At 42.4% G+C, this 21,379-nt stretch overlaps 2 protein-coding genes across 4 annotated transcripts; one reads left to right on the top strand and one right to left on the bottom strand.

The window, feature by feature from the left end:
- Positions 1-1,766: 1,766 nt before the first annotated feature.
- On the top strand, positions 1,767-20,808 carry RB195_018127 (uncharacterized protein; the record flags this gene model as incomplete). 3 transcript variants are annotated; one of them, XM_064185419.1, is made up of 15 exons in its annotated part: positions 1,767-1,792; positions 1,974-2,079; positions 4,540-4,637; positions 4,695-4,764; positions 4,846-4,898; positions 4,979-5,095; positions 7,937-8,021; positions 8,082-8,178; positions 16,188-16,264; positions 16,312-16,437; positions 16,506-16,617; positions 16,694-16,843; positions 16,902-17,059; positions 20,388-20,480; positions 20,564-20,635. In XM_064185419.1, the coding sequence occupies 15 exons, from the start codon at positions 1,767-1,769 to the stop codon at positions 20,633-20,635; spliced, it is 1,440 nt and encodes a 479-aa protein (XP_064041300.1). The 3 variants fall into 3 exon arrangements, with proteins under 3 accessions (XP_064041300.1, XP_064041301.1, XP_064041299.1); XM_064185420.1 differs by lacking the exons at positions 20,388-20,480; positions 20,564-20,635 and adding an exon at positions 17,946-17,972; XM_064185418.1 differs by lacking the exons at positions 1,767-1,792; positions 1,974-2,079; positions 4,540-4,637; ... (4 more) ...; positions 8,082-8,178; positions 20,564-20,635 and adding an exon at positions 20,647-20,808 and having other exon boundaries at positions 16,199-16,264; positions 20,388-20,552.
- On the bottom strand, positions 13,552-13,944 carry RB195_018128 (uncharacterized protein; the record flags this gene model as incomplete). The annotated part of the gene is made up of 1 exon (XM_064185421.1): positions 13,552-13,944. One exon carries the CDS (start codon positions 13,942-13,944, stop codon positions 13,552-13,554), a length of 393 nt encoding a protein of 130 aa, XP_064041302.1.
- Positions 20,809-21,379: the final 571 nt, after the last annotated feature.

Below are 21,379 nucleotides of genomic sequence, written 5' to 3'. Positions count from 1 at the left end.
GTTTTTCCGTAAGGACAAATAACACCTCTTTCACAGATGCAGTATCTATCATATAGTCTGTTTCTAACAAGCTGGTTTTTGATGTTTGCATTTGGGATATTCACCAAGATCACGTCATCTTGCAATTGTGCTTGGATAATGCTTCGCTGAACAGCGGCACTGACACTGTCAGAGATAAAAGGAAGACAAAGAGAAATTTTGTTTTCGCGTGGAACATTGCTATTTACACAAATAAGTACTTCAAACGGCATTGTTAGAGTAAAGTGTTATCGCAAAGAAAGTTGCAAGAACATCATAACACGCGCCAAATCTGCACATCCGACTGCAGTTAAATGCGTAGTAATTCGTAATATGTTCAAAACCGCCAGTGAAGTATGCGCTGGCAACCAAGAACGACACGAGTCACGAAGACTAGCCTCAAAAATTGCATGTGCTAATGGCCATACAGCACGTCCGCATTACCGAAAAACCCGCACTGTAAATAGCAATGCTCCGCGCGAAAACAAAATTTCTCTTTGTCTTCCTTTTATCTCTGACAGTGTAAGATCTGCTGTTCAGCGCAGCACATTTATAAGATTACGTGATCTTGGTAAATATCCATCAAACATCAAAAGCCAGCTTGTTAGAAACAGATTATATAATAGATACTGCATCTGTGCAAGATGTGTTATTTTTCCTTTCGGAAAAACAGACGACTGCGCACAAATGGGGGTAATATGTGAGATTGAGTGCTTGATGTGCAATGCAACTTACACTGGGGAGATCGGTAGGAATGTTGGAGTGAGGATTAATGAACACATGGCAGGAAAACGACGAAAAAGTCTGATAACACTACTAGGAAGGCACAGACGTGAGGCCCACAACGGAAACGATTATGATGTGAAATGCGTTATACTGGCTCACCAAACAGAATTATCGGCAAGGAAGATGTTGGAGGCATTTTGGATTCCTAAAAGAAACCCTTCAATGAATAATAGGAATGAATGCTTGTCGATAACGAATGAGTTCTTGCCATTTGTACAGCTCTGTGACCTATAACCGCCTGATATTCTGTGTGTAGATCAAATCATCTATATCGTCGCTGGTGATCTACACGTAGTAATACTCATTCGCTGGTACACTGAGTGACAAGTGCGTGCGACATCCAGTGGAGCAACACGTAAGACCATTTTCAATGTAGATGGGTTTCTGTTTTCACCATCCTGTACGATTATCGAAACACTGACCCAGGGTAGTGTGGCACTTGACGGGATAAACGTAGCATTCCTCCAGTCATCCTCTATTTAGGCCTTCGAAGGCGGCGAAAAAGCCCAAACGTCAGACAAATAAAGGTTCCATCTAAAAACTTCGCAGGCACACTATAAAAAAACACAGACAGAATATGCCGAGGTTTCAAGACAAAAGAACATGCGAACTACTAAGTGAGATAGTAATATAGTGTTTATAATAATTAGTAAAACATACTCTAATCAGCTGACTGTTTGGCTTTATCATATAGATTGTGAATATCAACTTTTTTCCTTTTCCTTTAGTTTTTCGATAATTGTAAGCAAGCAGTTCGTCGCCATGGGACCCGTCTCACTGCTTTTTGGAATTTCGTGACTGACATACAGACACATTCACGCAAACTTGACAGAATAAGTTCGTTGTTATATAACATGATGATATTAAGTTGCAACATTCATGTGATAGTGGATAGATTAGTTTATCGAGAATAAGAAGTGAGGTCTATTCCTCTGATCTTCAGTCGACGAACGGTTCCCTTAATGGGAAGAACATGGCTGCTTTTCAGGTTCGATTCTCTCCACTGATTTTCCAATGCTTTGGATTCTAAAGCTGATAACTATGAAATAGAACGTTACTTCATGTTTTGAAGTAGAAGTAGTACGAGTTGACAAGATTAATCCATCTTTCAAATTCGTTTGAATGATCTTTTTCTCAACTTCATCCGCTCTTGACTTTCTTAAAATTAGGAAGAACTTGATAGTATTGTGGAGAAACGGACTGGTGAATTTGCCTCCTATCATAATCCCCACGTGTGCCGGGTTCGTATTATTAGTGCTTCTGCATCGTGCCCTGGTGAGTTTTTCTCTGAACTACGACAGCAACGAAAAATAAGGTAATATCTTTCTGTTCAACTGAATTTTGAAAGTTCTGATCCTAAAGAAAAACACTGTCAACAAGAAAGCCGTTTGGCCAAGTAAAGCACATTAAGGAACAGCCGATTCGACGTCAAAAGTCATTACGCGCTATAACTCGCGGAATCATGTCTGATGCAGCACTGGTTTATGAGAAACAATGTTGTTATATAGTAACAGGATTAGTCTGTCATGTGTCTGTGGTGTGTGTATGGTGTGGGTGGCACAAGATTGGGGTGACTGGTTGGTGTCGCCAGAAGTGGTTTTATTGTGTACCAGCTTTATGCAATAATTCCAAGCGGTTTTGTGGAAAAATTAACGAAACACTGTAAACAGTTTCGTGGCTGCGACAACTGCATGCGCCCTAATTCACGTCTCCGTATGTCTACTTGCCTGTGGTTACCCTCACCATGTTTGCCGGATTCTTTCTTCACACCTTAGGATGAATGCATGCAGACAGCTGCTTGAACAGTAGTTAGCACTTTGCTCTGATGTAGTATCCTTATCTTAATCTGTGTGATGATAACGTTTAGTTCACTTCATGTTTGTATTCTATGTTAATTTATGAGTAGAAAGACGAAAACTTCCTCTAGTACTTTGAAATATGCTTCCAAATTGCCGCGATTGAAGGAATATAGATCGTAGATTGTGGGGAGGAGGGTGATTCCGCAACCTTTGCGCATACCACCTTAGGTTCGTGGGGTGATGCGTTTAAGTGTAGAATATTCAGACACTTATAGCATAACGACTACAAGAAAATATAGATGTGATCACCCATCAATGTGTATGCTACTAAAAGAAAGCGAAATAAGTAGTCTTAGTTGCATGACAGAAATTTACAAGAAGTGGTCCTACTATGAATTTGCATTGATAACAGAGAGCAAGCGAAGCAAGCACCAGAAGAGGTCTGAGGTGCACAATCAGCCGTACAATCGAAGTGGTTTTACAATATTGTATAGTAGAGTTGAAGCGGCATGAAGCATGGTGCAATTGTGTGCGTCGCCTTTTCACTCGAGGCGGTGCCGTGGAGCATAGCCGTCAGGAGCGCACACGAACCCTAGCTGGCACCATCCATCGCTGCAGTTTGCGATGGTCCCACCTATTTTCTAACTGCTGCCTCCACCGCTTCGAGCGCGGACGCAAATGCACGGTGCTTTTTATCATTTTGACCCGACTATAGTCTCGGTTTAAAGGGTTAAATAACTCAAAAACTTTTGTGAGTTCAAAGAATGTTCTAAACAGAAATCAAACCGACGAGATTTTTACTGGACCTAATGGGACTGCTGACTGCAAAGGCGACATGACGCTGCAAGCTCGTAAATGGCCGGATTCAATTTACGGTGACACTCCGCATACGGCTTGAGCTGGTGAATTTTGCCGATGTAGAACCCTAAGCAGGAGGTTCGCAAACGCGGCCTGCACCGGCTTTGGATTCTGGGACGCTTCCTGCCCTATGAGGACCTCAAATAGTCTACTGTATGCAGGAAAGACACCATGTTCCGTACCCAATGCGTTAAGAAAGGACGCAGTTGTGATACATAGTATGTGGAGAGAGCGAAACTTAAGCATGAGCAACATTCTCTCGGGTGTCCGAGGAATGGGGCGCTCGAACGAGACATACTCCTCTTTGTCTTCCTCATGTGGAGGGCAAACTCGGCGTCGTTGATGTATTCGCCCAGGACCCTAACCCCAGCTGCGAATCGATCGCAGAAATTCCTCTGGGCTTCAAAGAGTACATCGGCGTAGGTCTTTCCTAGCAATGTAAGGATCTTAATTAGGTTGACTGAGTGAGATTTTCCTGAACTGCTCAGTCGGCTACGAACGTTCAGGTCCCTATACGTCGTGAGTGATAACATTGTCTGGACACATTGAACTAGAGCCGCGTTAGTGCTCGCTGTGGCCAAGACGGGCAGACGCTAAGGCACCTTAAAGGCATCACCCCACGAATCTGAGGTGGTGCAGATTTCAGGTGGAGTATTCGTATACAGGATGGGAGACTATGGAGAGGAGGATGATTCCGTCTTCAGGCGTTCTGGCGCACTATTTTCTACAAGGAGTTGGACTGGAGCGCGCCAGCCTTAACCTTTTCCTATGCGTCCTTGCTGTTCCACCGTTAAAAGGAATGTCACGGTATCGATTAACGTGCTCGCAGAGAGTACTAATTACAGAACTTACAAAAATGTCTGAGTGCAAAGCCTAGTTCGAAGGGTTTTGTCTATTCAGATTTGTTTAGAATGTGTTAGCCGGTGTGAGCGCGATAGCCTGCTGGAACATTGAGATTTCCTCTGCTTGATACACATCTTATCTTCTCTGTGTCATGTCGCAATCGAAATTACCGGTTGAACTCATCCGGCGCCAACCATACATGACGAATAGTGCAATAAAACATGCATTAATGCAGCAACAACAGTCTTCCATATCACGAGGTGGTTCGCTATTCTCGAATCTCACAAAAATATTTACACAAGACGAACAATCACGGAAGACCTATTTCCATATGTGAGTGTTGGAGACAAACTAAGCAAAAGAAGTAACTTAAAAATATCAAACTTTCAGAACAGCTGGAAAAGGTTTAACCAAACTGCAAGTAGAAGAACTACTGTTTTTCCTATCCAATTTCATGAACGTTGGTGTCCAAAATTTAGTTTTTACTTTGAAAGTTTGGTACAAAATTTAGAAGATAAGTATTTTCGTCGGTGGTTTTCAGAGTAGTGATGACCATCAAGTGATATTTGGCTATGACAACAACTCACAACTAAGGTGGACCTAAAAATTTGTTTTTGTAGATTTTTTTTCCGTTTTTCGCTTTTTCCTGTAATACTGACCAGAGAAACTTATAGCAGAAACTATAACGATACAATCGTTGTCAAAGATTTTGATTATCTCACAAAATTCCACTACATGTATAGTTTCACAGATAATTTGCGGATGTCTTGGGCAAGGAATCAATTTACAGAGTGAGTGAAATATTTTTTTTAAAGAAACAGGATATCGTGAATGTTCAGTTCTAGTAGTTGATCTCGCCATTACTCGATTATAATTGTGTCCGATTGGAGCCGTCATAGAAAACAATAATTACTGCTACATAGATGATGTCTTAAAAGTCTCTGGCGAATCCACTTAAATATATTCATCTGACTGCAATACGGAATCGTTTAAAGTTTATGAACGTGTCTTACAACGAGGCCAACGTACAATCCACTACTGAAAAGGCTTCTTTCACATTTTATGCTTTATATCGCTCACGTGTATGGAAGTACCCGAATATTAGAGTGCGGCGTACTCCTCTCAGATAGAGATGATAATAAAGACTTTATTGTGCACGCGTCGATTGGAGTTTTTCGAAAACAGTGTAGTTATGTGGAATGAGAGGTGAATATTCTTCATTTCAGAGTTGCAAGAACTCTTCTGAGATGCTTTCATCCTCATAGGATCTCTTCCATAAATCAAAGTAGTAAGGCTGGTCTTTATTAGAGTACAGAAGAATGTTTTCCCCCATCTGACAAATGAAAGACACTTGAACCTCTAGCTAGGTTTCGAACGGACTGCTCACCCGCAACATGTGGTGTCCTGACCTCTCGCAGTGTAATACTTCACTTTTTTTGGTTATCTCATCAAAACGGCTCGATAAGAAGAAACGAGGTCAAGTTACGAAATGACTGGTGGCTCCATGATTGTGGGGTGAAACTTCGAGAAGGTTCATAGCGATATCAGAACACTCCCGTAATTTTTTGTCCTCTTTTTCAAATTTGAATATATTACCGCCTGACGCGATTGCCCGCATCTTCGCGCCGCCGAAGTGTCTTTTAGCATAGCTCTGCCCAACCTTAAGCTTCACCTTGACCTTCAGCTTAAACTTGCATAAATTATGCATTCGTCTCAATTTCATAAAGAATAAAGGATAAAGTTCCTAAAGTTAATCAATTCGCTTGGGATGCGCCCCTACGTTCACTTTAATTCAGAATCGTTTGAGGTTCACGAACGTGTAACTGGCCTATACAATGACTTTCGCTGGCTAGCCGATGTGTCAAGTCAGTGTTTTTATCCTCCCAGAAAAATCTGGTACCAATTTTTTTTAGGGATGAAAGGCTTGGTGAGCACTAGAGCAGATTCGAACCTAAGATCGATCGTGCAGGAAGCGTAACCTCTAACCGCTACTGTAACTTACCGCCTCAGTTCCAAATTTCGTTTGAAGCTTGAACCCGATAAGCCCCTCAAAACACATTTAACATTGATATAACATTGATATCACATTGATATGTTGTTCTCCTCAGTATATGACTAATGAAAAAAGACGATTCTTTGCGGCTACTTCATGACGGTGCTAGATGTTGATACTTTCCACGTCATCTGCCGGTACACCACATCGCGTCGTTTTCGTTCTCACACATCCTAGGCCAAAAGTAGCGAAGCAGCAGTCTGAGCAGCTTGCTTTCCATGCAATCAAGCCTTTCCATCACCGTAGACGGTGCTGCACACGTCAGTACATCATGATGGCCGAATGGCGGATTCGTAGACTCGCAGCTTGACTTCGTTGATGATACAATTATTTCGTTGAGGAGTTGGGAGCAGAAATGGCCTTAGCGCATCTTTGCTGAATATCTTTATCTCATAGCTGCCATTGTTCTTCAGCATGCAGCCTACGTAACACGACTCATCGACGAGTTCGTCCGATTGTCCGTCCTTTCTGATTCTCCTCGAGAAGACCCACGCCGTTTGAACTTGTCAATACATAGACGTAGTCTATAGGCACCATCTAGCTTCGAAGCAAATGCGACAACATTTTGAAACTATGTATTGCTTTCCGCGAATACAACAACAACGTTGGAGTTTCTGAGAAGCGCACGCTGATGGCGCTAAGACGGTGTCGAAGTCGAATAGGAAAGGTCTTACCCCACTCACCACTTCAAACAGTGCTGCACTTCGTGTTCGAACTGCATCAGTCGTCCGCTGAATTATGTCACCAAAAGCTTATGAACTTTCTGGCACTCGACCCAGTGACACCTATTGAGAAGACGACCTCGCTGAAATGAGTCGACAGCGAGTTCAAAGTAGTGCAAAAAGGCTAACTACATTGGCTTCAAGTACCGCTGTCAGCTTTTGACCACTCTCCTAACGATGAACACCTCAATCACGGTCAATTGTAGATCAAAACCATAAAAGAGGCAGCTTTCTCGTCGATCGTTGTTTTTTCGCGATGTTAATATGTCGGTCCAAGATAATCCGTTCTAAAACCTTGTTCATGAACGGATGATCTCCGTCATTTTACGATTCCCAGACTGCGGAAGATATCTCAGCATATCTGCGCCAATTTTGCCTTTTCAAACTCCTCCGCTCTTGACGTTCATACCTTGTGCTATGCACAGTTAATGAGAGGAATAATGCTAAATGTTTATTAATGCTGTCAACAACAACAAACAAATCAACATCGTTTTGCTCTGACGTCATTGCGCATGCAACGCAGTGTCTTGAGATCTCTTCACTGCAGTTACTGCAGGTATAGGCCTACAAGACTAGTTCTCAGCAAAGTTTTAGATTTCTAGAACTGCGAAGGACCAAACTTTAACCAAACTGACTAGGTACAGGTGAACATCCTGCTTTTAATTTAAGTTGCACATATAAGTGATATCACTCCAGTTAAGCGTATGATGTTATCTCACTAGAACCCCTTTGTGAATGGTTCTGAGATCCGACGTGGTACATCATCTTTTCGAAGAGAAAACCGTTTCAACATGATCGCTTAATTGTAGGAAAAGCAAAGACACTTTTTTTGAAATAATAACAAAAAATTTTTTCAGAGAACCAGCTAACACTACGAGTGACCCAACTTGGAAACATCTGTTTAGATTTCACTTGTTTCTCGCCAACAAGTTTTTAGCATCAGTGAGTCTGAGAGATAAAGTACCGTTTGGATGCGACAAAACTGGCGAAATAAATCTTTAGAATAGAAAACATGGAATTCTTCCGAATTTGTGGCAATCAACGCATATTGAAACAAATGAGCAAGATTTAAGAAGATGGACGAACACTTTTACAACAGGTAGTAAGAAAGATCTCATCCATTTTTCGTTGGCTTTGCTGTTGGAAATCCTTGACATAAGATACACATACTAGTCTGAACGTCCAGCTAAAGGCTTCATGTGGTTCTCGCTTTGCTCGCCTTCTCTGATTAGTAAAAGTTGTGGCAGCACCTTTAAATTTCTACTACAGACTTGAATTTTCCTTTTCCTCGCACTTCTTCAACTTTTTTCCCCGTTCTTTTCTGAGAAGTTTGGGTATTGATGAAAGATTCAACAGTTTTTTTTCCTAGAGAGGTCAACACTTGGAGAGTACCCGAACGTGATTTTACAGCTGTGTTTTTTCGCTACCACCAAAATTTCAAAACACTGAGAATTAGATATTCTCATCTTTTTCTCCAGCAATTAACATAGAATGATGTGCTTACATTAAATTAGGTGAACGTAATCATTGTATTGACAATGTTAAGGTTCTATGTCAGATCGCGTGATCTGTTAGCAACTATTTCTGAAGGAAGGATGTTACCATGGAAACATGCAGGGAATTTGATTGTGTACTACTTTCTTAAGCTGAACCAAGATTGTTATTGATCTTTATTCTGGCTAACGTTTCGGCGTCGTCGCCTTCTTCAGAGCCTGGAAAAATCAAAGACGTGTAACCTACTCTCTCAAACGCCTCGTTATCCCACAAGATATGATATATTTAGCAAACAGATTATTTAAAAGCAACGTCAGAAAAGCAGACCAGCGCTCACCTTGATAGCCACGAAATCGTGATGTTAGCGGACCACCAGTTGTGAGAGTTGCGCCGCTAGTATTAACTAGTAACGATGCCCCCGCCTCTGACCCCGTAGGTCAAAACCCGCAAAGGTCCTGATATGGCGCCAGCTCGTTGGTCACAGCGATGCATTCTTCTTTACGATTCATGATAGGAGTTTTGGCTGTGATATAAAACGCTTCCAATGTTTTTCGCGCTAGAACGTCTGATTCGCGTGCTAAGATAGTGACAGCTATCTTGAAAGGGGTGTTGTCATGACACTGTCTGTGATGAGCACCTAAAGGGGATGATGTTTTTGATTTTACGAGCCCGCCTAGGTGCTCCTTGTCGCGGATACATAGTGATCTTCCTGTTTCGCCAATGTACTCAGCCCCACATAACTGACAGGTGATTAGGTAGATAACCCCCGATACCACTCAATCACCCTGCCTCCCGTTTGGACAAACGATGCAATTCGGTGTCTCACAAAGTCTGTCATATGCGCGATTGCGGACTAGCTGCTGCTTCAGGTTTACAGGTGGTATGTCCACTACTCTGACTGAGTCTTGCAGACCCGCCTGTCGTAAGCTTACTCTCACCGCACTGCTCATGTCATTCGAAATAAAAGGCAAGCAGAAAGGGATCTTTGTTGCTTGTTCTACCCTGTGGCACCGCCGCTCAGTTGCATGGCTCCGATTTGAATGAGAGACCTTTGCTGGGTACCCATTGGACTGAGCAATGCGGTTAGCCATGTTTATAGAGGCAATGCGCCCTTGAGCCTCAGATGAAACCGTTGCCGCTGTCTTAAACATATTTTCAACGACTGACTTTTTGGTTCTCCAGGGGTGGGCCGATTGGTAGTGAATCAGAATGTTTTTACAACTTGGTTTTCGATACCATTTTGTTTTCCAATTTCTCCTACACAAGTGAACCTGGACATTCAGAAACGGCAGCCAGTTGTCTTTAGGTTTTTCCCTCGTGAACTTTATGTACTGGGATTGTTTATTTAAGAGATCGAAGCAAGAGTCCATTTCAGCTTGTGTTGGACATACAATGCAACAATCATCTATGTATCGGCAGTACAATAGAGGTTTGCGTTCCAGTAGGGGTTTTTTAGACATGAAAGCAACGGCTAATGTAAGCGCAATTCTTTGTCCCATGGCCAAGCCTCTAATCTGCCTATAGCATTGCCCAGACCAGCGAAATACGGAACATCTCAAACATTCGCTCAGCAGCATCATTATTTGCTGTATCGCAAAACCATACATGTTAAGAGTCCCCTGGTGTTCGAGAAGCAGCTCTAATGTTGCTTGTAGTGCAGCATCGATGGAGACGTTGGTGTAGAGCGAAGTGACATCGAAAGATTCGATGACACAATCTCCATCAAGGCGCGCTTTGCGGAGGTGCTCTATGAACATTTTTGTGTTTGAGAGATGAGTTGGAACGTACTGGAGTAGCTGGGTGAGAATAGTGTTAAGGAACCAGGATATTCTGTCGGTGGGACCTCCAATATTGCTAATGATAGGTCTAACCTTGAAATCCCATGGGTTGTTTGAACTAAATTCAGCAGCGGAAAGCTTGTGGGTCAGGGAATAAACATGAATACATAGGGATGAAGCGCAACACATACAGTTATCACGGTTGTGAATCTACTCACAATGCTTCATTCGTTTCTTAACAAATGCTCTTGGAGTTATTGGCCGATACTGTTGCGGTGCCAATAATTGCGCTGATTGCAGTTTTTGTGCAGTTGCACTAAATATAATGCGTTTCTTTGTGTCAGCACAACAAATTTACGCCATCCGACCTATCTCAGCCCTTTTATCGCTATCTGGCCCTGGGGCACCAATTAGACGCCGTAGAACCCTTTTTTCTGCTCTTTGATATTTCGCTACGCAGACATGCATATACAGAGGCGCCTACCACTTTTAAAAGACGTTAGAAGAAATGTTTCGAAAGAGAACGCAATTAGTTTGTTATTAGTGAATGCTAAACAAAAAGTCTCAATCCTTCTGTACAATATAAAGGCTAATCACGTTTACTGCTTTCCTTTCACTTTCTGAGGACGGCATGTTATCAACCTGAGGCAAACGTGCACGGAAACAAAGACACGAAGAAGTCACAGTTGTCAAAAGCAACGCGCGCTGTGGGCACGCCTATGAAGCGGTTGCACGAAGTTACTGCGCAATACCACTGCACTAATACCGTTGGAACCCCTTTTACCGCTCTACGATGCCATTCCGTTGCACTATTCCGTTTTCATTCACCTTCATTTTACCTCTATGACTCCGCATGTCTATCTCCTTTGCACAGTTTGGTAACATGCCTTCTTAAAAAAAAGGAAAAGGAAAGGAAAACCCATGCTTCGAGAAATGCTCTCAATTCGTGTATATATTATATTGGTAACGAAGGAATGTTTGGAACTGAAGTTTGAATGTTCTCCAAATGTGGAACTGACCCTTTTAGAAAAGAAACTACAAATCTTTCACCTTTATTTGTTGTTAAAAAAAGACGAAGAAAGCGTTGTTTGAATAATACAAATCTAATTTCACAGAAAATACCACTACTATTAATTTTCTTTGATCACTGAAAGAGAGCGACACCGTAGAAAGTTTGAAGTCCGCCTTAAGCCGAACGTCCAGACTGTTACCACCTTGATCACCTTGACTCTGGTTGATCTTTGGACTGGTCGAGCGGGCAGCACGGCTTTGGTCCAGCGGTTGTCGTAGCGCATCACATGTCCGGAACCAAACGCGGCGGCGTCTCTAATCTTCGATGGCTGACATAGGAGAGAACTTCGAATCCCGTCCCTCACCTGCGTGATACGGTGGTGTCGAAGAGGTGAGAACGGAGCCAGGTGTTCCTGGTCTTCATCACTACATCCTCGATGCTCTTATACCCCCCCCCCCTCAAGCCGCTCATCTCCTGCCCAGCGCAGGGGTCAGATCGTTCATCATGTTCAATTCCCGACCCAGATAAACGTAGCTGGTGTATTCGCATATGTTCGTTCCGTTGAGCGTAAATGGGGCATCCGAGACCCTTCCATTTCGCATGAACATCGTCCTTTACAGACTCAGCTGAAGACCGATGCCTCCACATGTTTCGTCGAGTTCAGTCAACATTCGTTCCGCTTGGCTGATGCTAGGTGTTATCAGTAGGATGTCATCAGCAAAGCGCAAATGGTAGCTGCCGACTATCAACCTTCACTCCCATGTCGTCCCATTCCAACTTTCGCATTGCGTTCTCGAGGGTGTGAATATTTTGGGTGAATGGTGTATCGGACCCCCCTCTTCACGTCAATGATGATGTTGATGTATTATAGAATGGCGAAATTCCGGTCGTGAAGTTACTGTACAACTCTCGAAGTACCTTTATGTACTGAGTAGGGACGCCTTAGTTGTCCAAGGCTTCCACGACCGCTTCCGTCTCAACTGAGTCGAAGGCCTTCTTTAAATCGATGAAGGTGAGACAGAGCGGCATCTTGTACTCTCGTGATACCTCGATGAGTTCCGAAACGGTGTGAATGCGGTCAATCGTGCTGAATCCTTTTCGAAACCCTGTTTGCTCGCATGGCTGTCCTTCATCCAATACTTTTTCAATCCTATTAAGGATCACTCTTGTAAAAAGCTTGTAGATGACGGACAGTAAGCAGATCGGGCGATTGTTGCCGATGTCATGTGGATCTCCCTTTTTATACAACAACACGATCTTGGTTGGCTTCCACTGTTCAGGAACCTTGCATTCCGACAGGTTACGTGTAAAAGGTGTTCTGGTATTATTCTGTCGGGATCGGGTGCCGTACGATTTCTTACCGACATGACATGACGGGAGAACCTCTGAAATGACATGTCCGCCTTTCCTCAGATCGTGAGGAGGCAAAAGAACATGGCTGCCGAAGAGGTCAGAGTAGAAGTCGTAGATGTTTTCTCCATTTCCCTTCTCAATAAAATGGTTGTTCCCTTCGGGTTTCAGAGAGTAGTCATCCTCGTCTTGCGACTGGTATAAAGAATGCTTTTCCCCGCCTCTGCAGCTTCAGCTTGCATTTCTGCTCTTCTTTCTTTCAGGTCTTCCTTTCGTCTTTTCCGCTTCGCCGCAAAGCCTTGCGAACTCGAACGTGAGTTCTTCGTTCCATGTTCCACGCTAGCGTATCAGCTCGAGAGTTGCAAGAGACAGGCGTTCCTGGTGGTTTTAAAACTCTCAGCCTTCTTCGGGCAGTCATGAAGGTATTTGATGTTGTCCATTGCGGAATCTTCCCAAAAGCCAGCTAGCGTAGCGAAGAGATCTCAGTTAATGATGGTTCTGGGATTTCGCTCTCTGAACTTGGCGGCTTTCTCTTCTCCTCTTGTGAAGATAGCCAAAGATGGCCCAAGAAGAACGCTTGAGGAACCTCACATCGGGACCCACGGCCTACAGTGGAATGAAGAGGGGGAGAGGCTTTCCGAGTTCATCATGACGACTAAGACCATGTATGTGAACTCGCAATTCCAGAAGTCCTCCTCTCTACGCTGGACGTGGAAGCCACCCGGATTTAGGGTACCGTAATGAATTAAAAATGAAATAGACCACATCATCGTCAATAAAAGGTTCTACCTGACGGACGTCGTTGTTGTGCCAAAGTTCTATACGGAGCCGGATCATCTCATCCTCCGAGAAAGATGAGAAGATGTGGTGTTGGACCACATCTTCTCATCCGCAGACGTCCGTTTCGGGTTGTAAGTTGTTCAAAAGAGTCGATTTTCTTTGCCATACTCGCGTTGATGAGGACGCCAAGTTCACCAACACTTCTACTGCTGCATGTTCCTAAGGACTGTTCTTCTCCAGTTTCATATACGGTGTTGAGAGGATGACGTCGTCTCTTCTCGGTCAGTCCAATGAAGTCGTACTTGGTTTTCTTGGCTTGCATCATCAGATCTTCGATGGCCGCTTCCGATGCAAGCGTATGTGCGTTATAAGTACAGATCTTCATCCTAGTCCTGTTCCGTTTCGGTTGCCTATATGACTCCTCCAACCCCGTCTTTCCTGGCGCTACCATACCAGGCCTTTCTCTGGAATCGAGAGACCCTCTTCCATTGCTGTGACATGCGTAAAATTTCAAAACTCTTGCGCAGGTTGCAAAAATCCCATGAGCTTTTGGGAGAACTTTGTCTTCTCCGGGGGTGGTACATGTGGAGCTTATTTGTTGGAGGCGACGCTCAGACTACTATATATATCATGATATATAATAACGAGATTAGTGTGTATGTGTCTGTGTGTGTGTCTGTGTGTGTGTCTGTGTGTGTCTGTGTGTGTGTGTGCGTGTGTATGTGTGTGTCTGTGTGTGTCTGTGTGTGTCTGTGTGTGTGTCTGTGTGTGTGTCTGTGTGTGTCTGTGTGTGTGTCTGTGTGTGTCTGTGTGTGTCTGTGTGTGCGTGTGTGTCTGTGTGTGTGCGTGCGTGCGTGTGCGTGCGTGTGTGTGTGTGATAAGTTGTGATATGTGATAAGATAAGTTTAAGGAAGGAGTAACAAACAGAGTAACATCCCACAAAGTTGGGTAACAAAGCAGCGTGACCACACACTATCCCCACTCCCCTCACCCTATCAATATTGTCCATTTTCGGTAAGCTGTATCCGAGATTGATTAACTCACTTTATTGGCTAACATTTGGCAAACCGCCTTCTTCAGGCTATGCAATGGTGATTTCACCTACAATTTCTTTTTTCAATCAAATATCTTCTCAGCCTCCAAACATATTTTTCTATCACTAACGCAACGCGACTAAACCATATGAAGCTTAAATTGGAAGAGCTCTGATCATGACGCTGATCACAAGAGCGAATGATTCCAATCTCTTTCAAGTCAGAAGAGTTATCCGGAATATGTTGTTCCAATCGCGAAACATTATGTCTTGCTGCTCATTTAACGACTTTTGGTGTGAACATAAGTACTCGTTGTAAATATTCATATTTTAGGCTTTCACTCCATGAGTCGGACAGTGATTTCAAAACTAGCTCCGCTCTGCTTTTGCACGTTGCGCGCGGGGGGAGATGTTGAATCGCGTCTTATTCTTGTCGTCCACGTGCTTTCTGATGAGAATCTACAACTATGTCTACTATTTCGCCAGCATGATTTTTTTTTTAAATAGGACAGATTACATAGGCTTTCATGCAGTCGTCTTGTGTATGCGTAGAACAAATGATGTCGCTAACTATAGATATGTTGTCGTATGAGCGACGGCGAAATCTCAAATTGTTTGGCGACATCTCTGCGGCGGCTCTTGTCTTGACTAGAGAGAAGAAGAAGAAATAAATATTTCAGAAACCACAGATGTATGAAAACAAATAAAAAAACGCCTAGTGAAGATGTTCACTTGTCGAAGTGATGAGAAATTCTATTTGCCGGATCTGTACATCTCGAATCTCTTGTTCTAGACGTCAGCGCCTTGTATCCATTCAAAACAGCAATTTCCCAGGCTAGATATTGACTCTCTTCCTGTTAATCCTACCTGTTAGAGATGGTTTTTTTGAAAATCCTGTTCTTATAATGACATTTTATAGTATTAATATTATTATATTATATATTATATTTTAGAGTATTAATATAATTATATTAATATGTCGAATATTTGAGTTTCCCGCTATTCTAGAAAATCAACCTATATAGTAAAAAACTTCCTAGTTAGGATAGAAATATTAACAGTGGTTTGAGCGGCCTGCATCCACGACTGTATCCAAAAATGTGATTTCAATCATGTGCCGTTCAACTGCATTGCATTCTTCCTTTATTTAATGGAAACGTTTGCCGGAAAAAGGCTTAACTTAAATCTAACTTTTGAAGAGAGCTTGGAAAGTACATTTTGAATTTTTTTATTTATTGATCCTCACATTAGGATCTTTTAAAGGTGTCACTGTTGAAAAAAAGAACAGAATTTCGTTGCAGGCAAGCATAAATATTCCTGTGACTAAATGATACCCCCTAAAAAATCAAAGAACAAGTTACCTTGACGCTTTCAACTTCTACAAAGCATGCTTTTTCATCTTGTTCACTTCTTGAGTTCCTTAATATTATCAGCTTAGATAAAGCTACAATTTCGTTTTATAATTGCACCCCACCTCGTTTGTGCTGCGAATTCGCCACATATGAACAGAATTGACTTTCAAAAATGCTTGACTAGAGAAAAGAAGAAGAAATAGATATTTCAGAAAGCACAGATGTATGAAAACAAATAAAGAAAGAGCAATTAGTTCTGCGAAACCGATGTACCAGTTACTTCTATCCCTTAAGGAGTACGTTTTGCAGTTGCTATTCTTATGGTTGTTCCTGCAATGGTATCGAGATCCTATGAAGTGTGTCAAGAGAAAGCTTGCGGTTTAGAGGTAAGTTTGTGCTACATTATGCCATTGTTACCGCAAGCGTTGTTCAGAAGCTAATGGAGGTAATGGGAGCGGGACAGTTCGATTTCTATATTTCGCATGCAATGATGTCTTTTTTATGCGGCATATTTGTCCTCTTTCCCTTTGAAATCGTAAATGCTTTGCATCTTTCTCATGTAAGCATACTTTTCGCAAAATTATTTACCTCAGCATCATAATGTAAAATAACCATTGGAAGTTTTAGGCTTACAACTTCCTCTTCATGGGCGCAGCATGTCTATTATTAGGACTGTCATGTACACTTGTATGCCTCATCTGTTCAGCAATCACTTCTTCACCGCTGACGTCGGTAATAAGTAGGTTTTCAATATTCAGGGAATGGAGGAAGTTTCCTCCGTTTCACATTGTAGATGTAACCATGTTATTTTTCAGCGTCTATTGTTGTGTTCTTATTCTTATTTATTCTTGCTGTTGTAACTAATTCTGTAGAAAGCAGATCTGTGTGCTACTATATTCTGACTTTAAATCCGTTTGCTGCATACAAAATGTTTGCTGGAAGTGTTGTCAACTACCACATTCGCGGTGAGCGTTTCTACGATGTTTTTTTTTCAATAAAAGGAGGTCGCAGTGGAATCTTTAGGAGCTAAACCTTGGGTGACATTCAGAACCGCTTACTATGATGTCAGTTCTCCGCTTGAGTTTCTTCTGTGGTTCCTGAGCAGTTCGATGGTCATGATCTTATTATTGATGTTGAAAGTTTTGTATTCATCTACTTATTCTACGACAGAAGGGCGCAAGGTGAAGCATTCTGTTGTACTACGTAACGATTCAGTATGCTGAAACATTCAGTGCTTTCTCGGTTCTGTACTTCAAAGTACTTCCGAGACACTGTAGATCACATTTAAAGGCATCACCCACGAATCTGAGGTAGTACGGATTTCAGGTGGAGTATTCGTATACGGCATAGTACATTATGGAGAGGAGGGTCTTTTTACTAATTGCCGTAAAAAAAACGGTACGGAAGATCCGGCGCGTGCACAAAGCTGGCGCGCTCCAATCGAACTCGTTGTGGAAAATAGCGTAAGGAGAGGGGGGGGGGGAATCACTTCCCCCCCTCTCCTTAATCTACGATCCCGTATACGAATACTCCACCTGAAATCTGTACCACCTCAGATTCGTGGGGTGATACCTTTAATAGCCGCTAAAACAATAACTGACTCCTAATGACCGCCCAAAAATACCTTTTCGTTAGTAGCCATAAGATAGGATCAAATGCAACAGAATGATCCGGCTATGAAAAGATCCGTTTTTAGCAAATACTATTCGATGAGGGCTCAAACAGCGCTTTACAGTTTACATATCGCTTTCTTACTCAATTTGCGAAGTGACGCATACTATTGAATAAGTCCGTTTTGGGTGTGAAAATTGAGCTACTAACTAATGTTTGTTTCCTTTACTAGGGTGATGATTTTTAAAACCGTTTGCAGCATTTTCGAACTAAAACCGCACGAAGATTTTTCATTAGAAAAATTCATTTTTCTCTTTACTTCCATCTACGCTTCTCGTGACATGTTTGAAACATAGGGGCAAAGATTTCAAAGAAAGTTTCCTTCTCCGATAAATCCTTTTTATGACCTTCGTGTTGAGCACTACTCAATACTGCTGAGAAGAATTTCTTTTCTAGGCCGAAGAAAAAGCTAAAAAAACTTGAGAACCAATGGAATGGAAATGCATTTGCTCAGGGAATAAGAGCGATTGTCTCACATGCCTATCACTCGAGCAGTTAATCACTTTCGTGGATCTGCGATAGCACTCTTCTTTTATTTAATTGTTTTGCTTTGAGTATTACGTTTAGGACTGGCTCATTGGGTGTTTTACAGCTATTTTGGGTGGTGTTTTACAATTGGATATTTTATGCGGAACTTTGTTTTGTTCGACCATCAAAATCTTCAACAGGGGGAATCACGAGTTTGACTTCGGGGAAAATATGAAAAATTATGAATGGTTCGATTATGAATTTTGAAACAGTTGCTAATTCAAACAACCAAATGAGCCAAATAAACCGATGTGATGTGAAAGATCGTCAGATCGTCAACGGATTCAAAAGATGTTGAGCCAGCAAGTTGTAAATTTCCCTAACCAATTTTTTGGACATTGAGTGTGTTTGAACCGAAAAAAGCGCGGACCTGTAAAAGTTTCTCCCGAAAAGAATTTTAAGGCTGATTAAAACCATCCTAGGCCGCTAGAGGTTGTGGGTTTAGGGTTATGGGTCACTAGAATACGAGTGAGAGTCTCAACAAGTCCGCGAGTTGCCTGCAACTCCCACTCGCGACCATACCAGTCTATCATTCGTTCTCTGTACTATGACGTAAATCAAACCCAGTAGTACTTAGTAGCAGTCTGTATGAAATGCAGCATTCTTGCGAAATTTCGAATCCACACATTTCATTCGAAAGTTTGCTTACCGACGAGGCTCTAATTTTGGAAAAAAAAAGAATGAGCTACAGTATAGAGCATCAAGACGAGACAGATTTGGCGTTAAGATGTTATTTTTGTACGATTCTGAAACTACAAACGCCTTTAGCTGTCTAAATATATCAGTTCAATTACAAAAATAATTTCTGAACTCACAGTAACCTCAAACTTCGGTAATTATTGTAATATAAGCAAGTACATTGAAAAATGACAAACGATGAAGGAGACGATACCGAGATGGTGAATTAACTGAAGAGATGTGAAGGGGAAAAAAAAGGCAAGAGGGAGGAACCGAATGTAGCGGAGCATTGTTCAGGAGGCCGTTTATATAGTCCAGATCGTGTCGCACAGCTCCATTATTTTTGATAGGTGCCCAAAATCTTGTATAGCTGCACCGGAAGACGAGAATCGCGCGAGAAGTCACATATGGAGGCGAAGAACTAATTCTCAAGACAGCTTCAAACACCTGCCCAAAAGAGAATGCGACCATGAAATATTGTAGGCCAATGAGTGAAGAATAACGACGTTGGAGTCGTTATATACAATCTGTTCCTAGAGGGATTGCGAGCAAGTACTGGACGTACCTCAAAGCCGCGTAAGACGGCTGCTTGTGTCCACCCCTTCAACTCGAAACTCGTTATTCCTCGATCTCTTACACAGAGAAGATGTATATAGATCACTGCTGCTGCGTTAAAAGTTTCTTATAGCGTTTGAGAAAGGTCTTCGGAAGTTTTGACCTAGTCAGTCTTTGCGTTTAAGAACAATCTCCCATCTTCGCTGCTCAGCGGAATTCAAATTGAAAGCCGAGTATGATGGGCTGGTCGCGTAACCGACTGTGGATGGCCAAAAAACGTTAGAATGGATCCCAAGAGATAAACGCGCTCAACTCACAAAGCAGCCAGTTTCAGCTGGATACGGGTTGAAGACCTCATCAGGGTCACTGCGGAACCTATCGGACATCGTGGATGTCCACTACGAACGAAGGAGCGACTGAAGATGCCCATCATCTGAATATCATCTGTCACCTGAGTATGCAAACAAAGACTTTGGAACTTGTGGATGTGTCGTCACCACTCTCATGAAAGATCATTCAAAGCCCACAAACTCGTCTACTTCGTCGGAAGCTTTCCATTCTTTTGCAGAACAAAGACAAATGAACATGTAAGTTAGTCAACCAAAACTGCAAAGGTTCACCTTCACTTCGCAGAAGATTCATAAGAGGTGAAGACATATCGAGAACACCAAGGACACCTTGAGATGGATTAATAAGGGTGATCTTTCAATCTGAGATCGAAAAACTGAAACTGGCAGCACTTTTGAAGCTTTGTCTGTGGCTCTACAACAAGATATGAAATGAAGAACTGGCATACTACTTATACACGGGTTGCAACGTTCAGACACTTGTTTCCTCAACTCTTATGTTCTACAAGCGATCTAGTAATTTAGCTGCCTAAATCCTTCATTGTAACTTGGATTTTTTTGCGAAAAAAAAAACCGAGTGAAAGGACGAATTCATGTTCAGAGAGCTTTGGAGAGCTCTTCCATAAACTTCCGGAAGCTCTTATCATTAAGTTATTTTGACATTGCGCCCAATCAACATTCCTTTCCTGTGCTCTTTGTTTTGATTTCCTATTCCAATTTTTTTTTAAAGGGAGCAACGGGGGATCCCGTTCGTGGGAGCGGTGATGGATTCTACACTGAGTGGGTAGAAGAAGAACTTCCCCCAGATGTAGTCATCCGAAATGTTAGCAAGCAGTGGAGCTCCACGAGGCAAAACACTGTCTGCGACGTATGTCTAACTACGTCCGTTGGTCAGGTTTGTTTCAGCTTTCACCTCTACGTTTGCGTTTCACCGCTCGAGATATTCTCTTCTTCGAACCGAAATTAGAAATATTTTGAATGAAATGAAGTGTTTCATGTTGTTGTGTTTCTTGGACATAGCGGATCAGGAAAAACAACACTCCTGGAAATGCTTGCTGGAACTACTTCCACCACTCAAGGTCGTTTTTTTTGTCTTGAACTCAGCAGTATTTACGGCTTTGCCGCGAAAAGGACTAAGGAAATATCTTTAGTTTCACTTTATCACCAGTCCTTATCTTGGGGAAGCACGGTATTTTTTTATGTTTGTATGTCTGTTTGTCAGACCATCTGCCCTTCTGTCTGTCTGTATGTCTGTCTGTCCGTCCATCTGCCCTTCTGTCTGTCTGTCCGTCTGTCTGTCTGTCTGTCTGTCTGTCTGTCCGTCTGTCAGTACCCTTGTGCACGCGCCGCGTCTATGAGCAAATGGTCGGAGATTGAAAAGGTCTTCACATCAGCCTATTTAGGTACAACAAAAAATAGGGTGCTGATTGGAACTCGTACATAGATGAGCGCCCTAACGTAACTCGTAGGAACAAAAGCGCCACTTCACGCCGTTTTTTAGGGAGAGATTCCTGGAAGATTAGTCCTGGAATTCCTGGAATTTCTTTAATCGGATTTCTCGAAGACTCCGACTAAAGAATCTTCTGAAAGAGTTGGGTATCTTGATAAGACTCTTTGAGAATGTTATAGCAATCCAGATCTGTGGTCTTCAAGAAAGATATGACTAAGTTTTCAAAAATTTCCATGTGGCTCTCAGGACCTTCCGACGTCTTTCATATACTG

The sequence above is a fragment of the Necator americanus genome, chromosome II, assembly GCF_031761385.1.
Source record: "Necator americanus strain Aroian chromosome II, whole genome shotgun sequence".
NCBI lineage: Eukaryota > Metazoa > Nematoda > Chromadorea > Rhabditida > Ancylostomatidae > Necator > Necator americanus.
The sequence above is the reverse complement of the archived record's forward strand: the minus strand, read 5'-3'. Positions and strand labels throughout refer to the sequence as shown.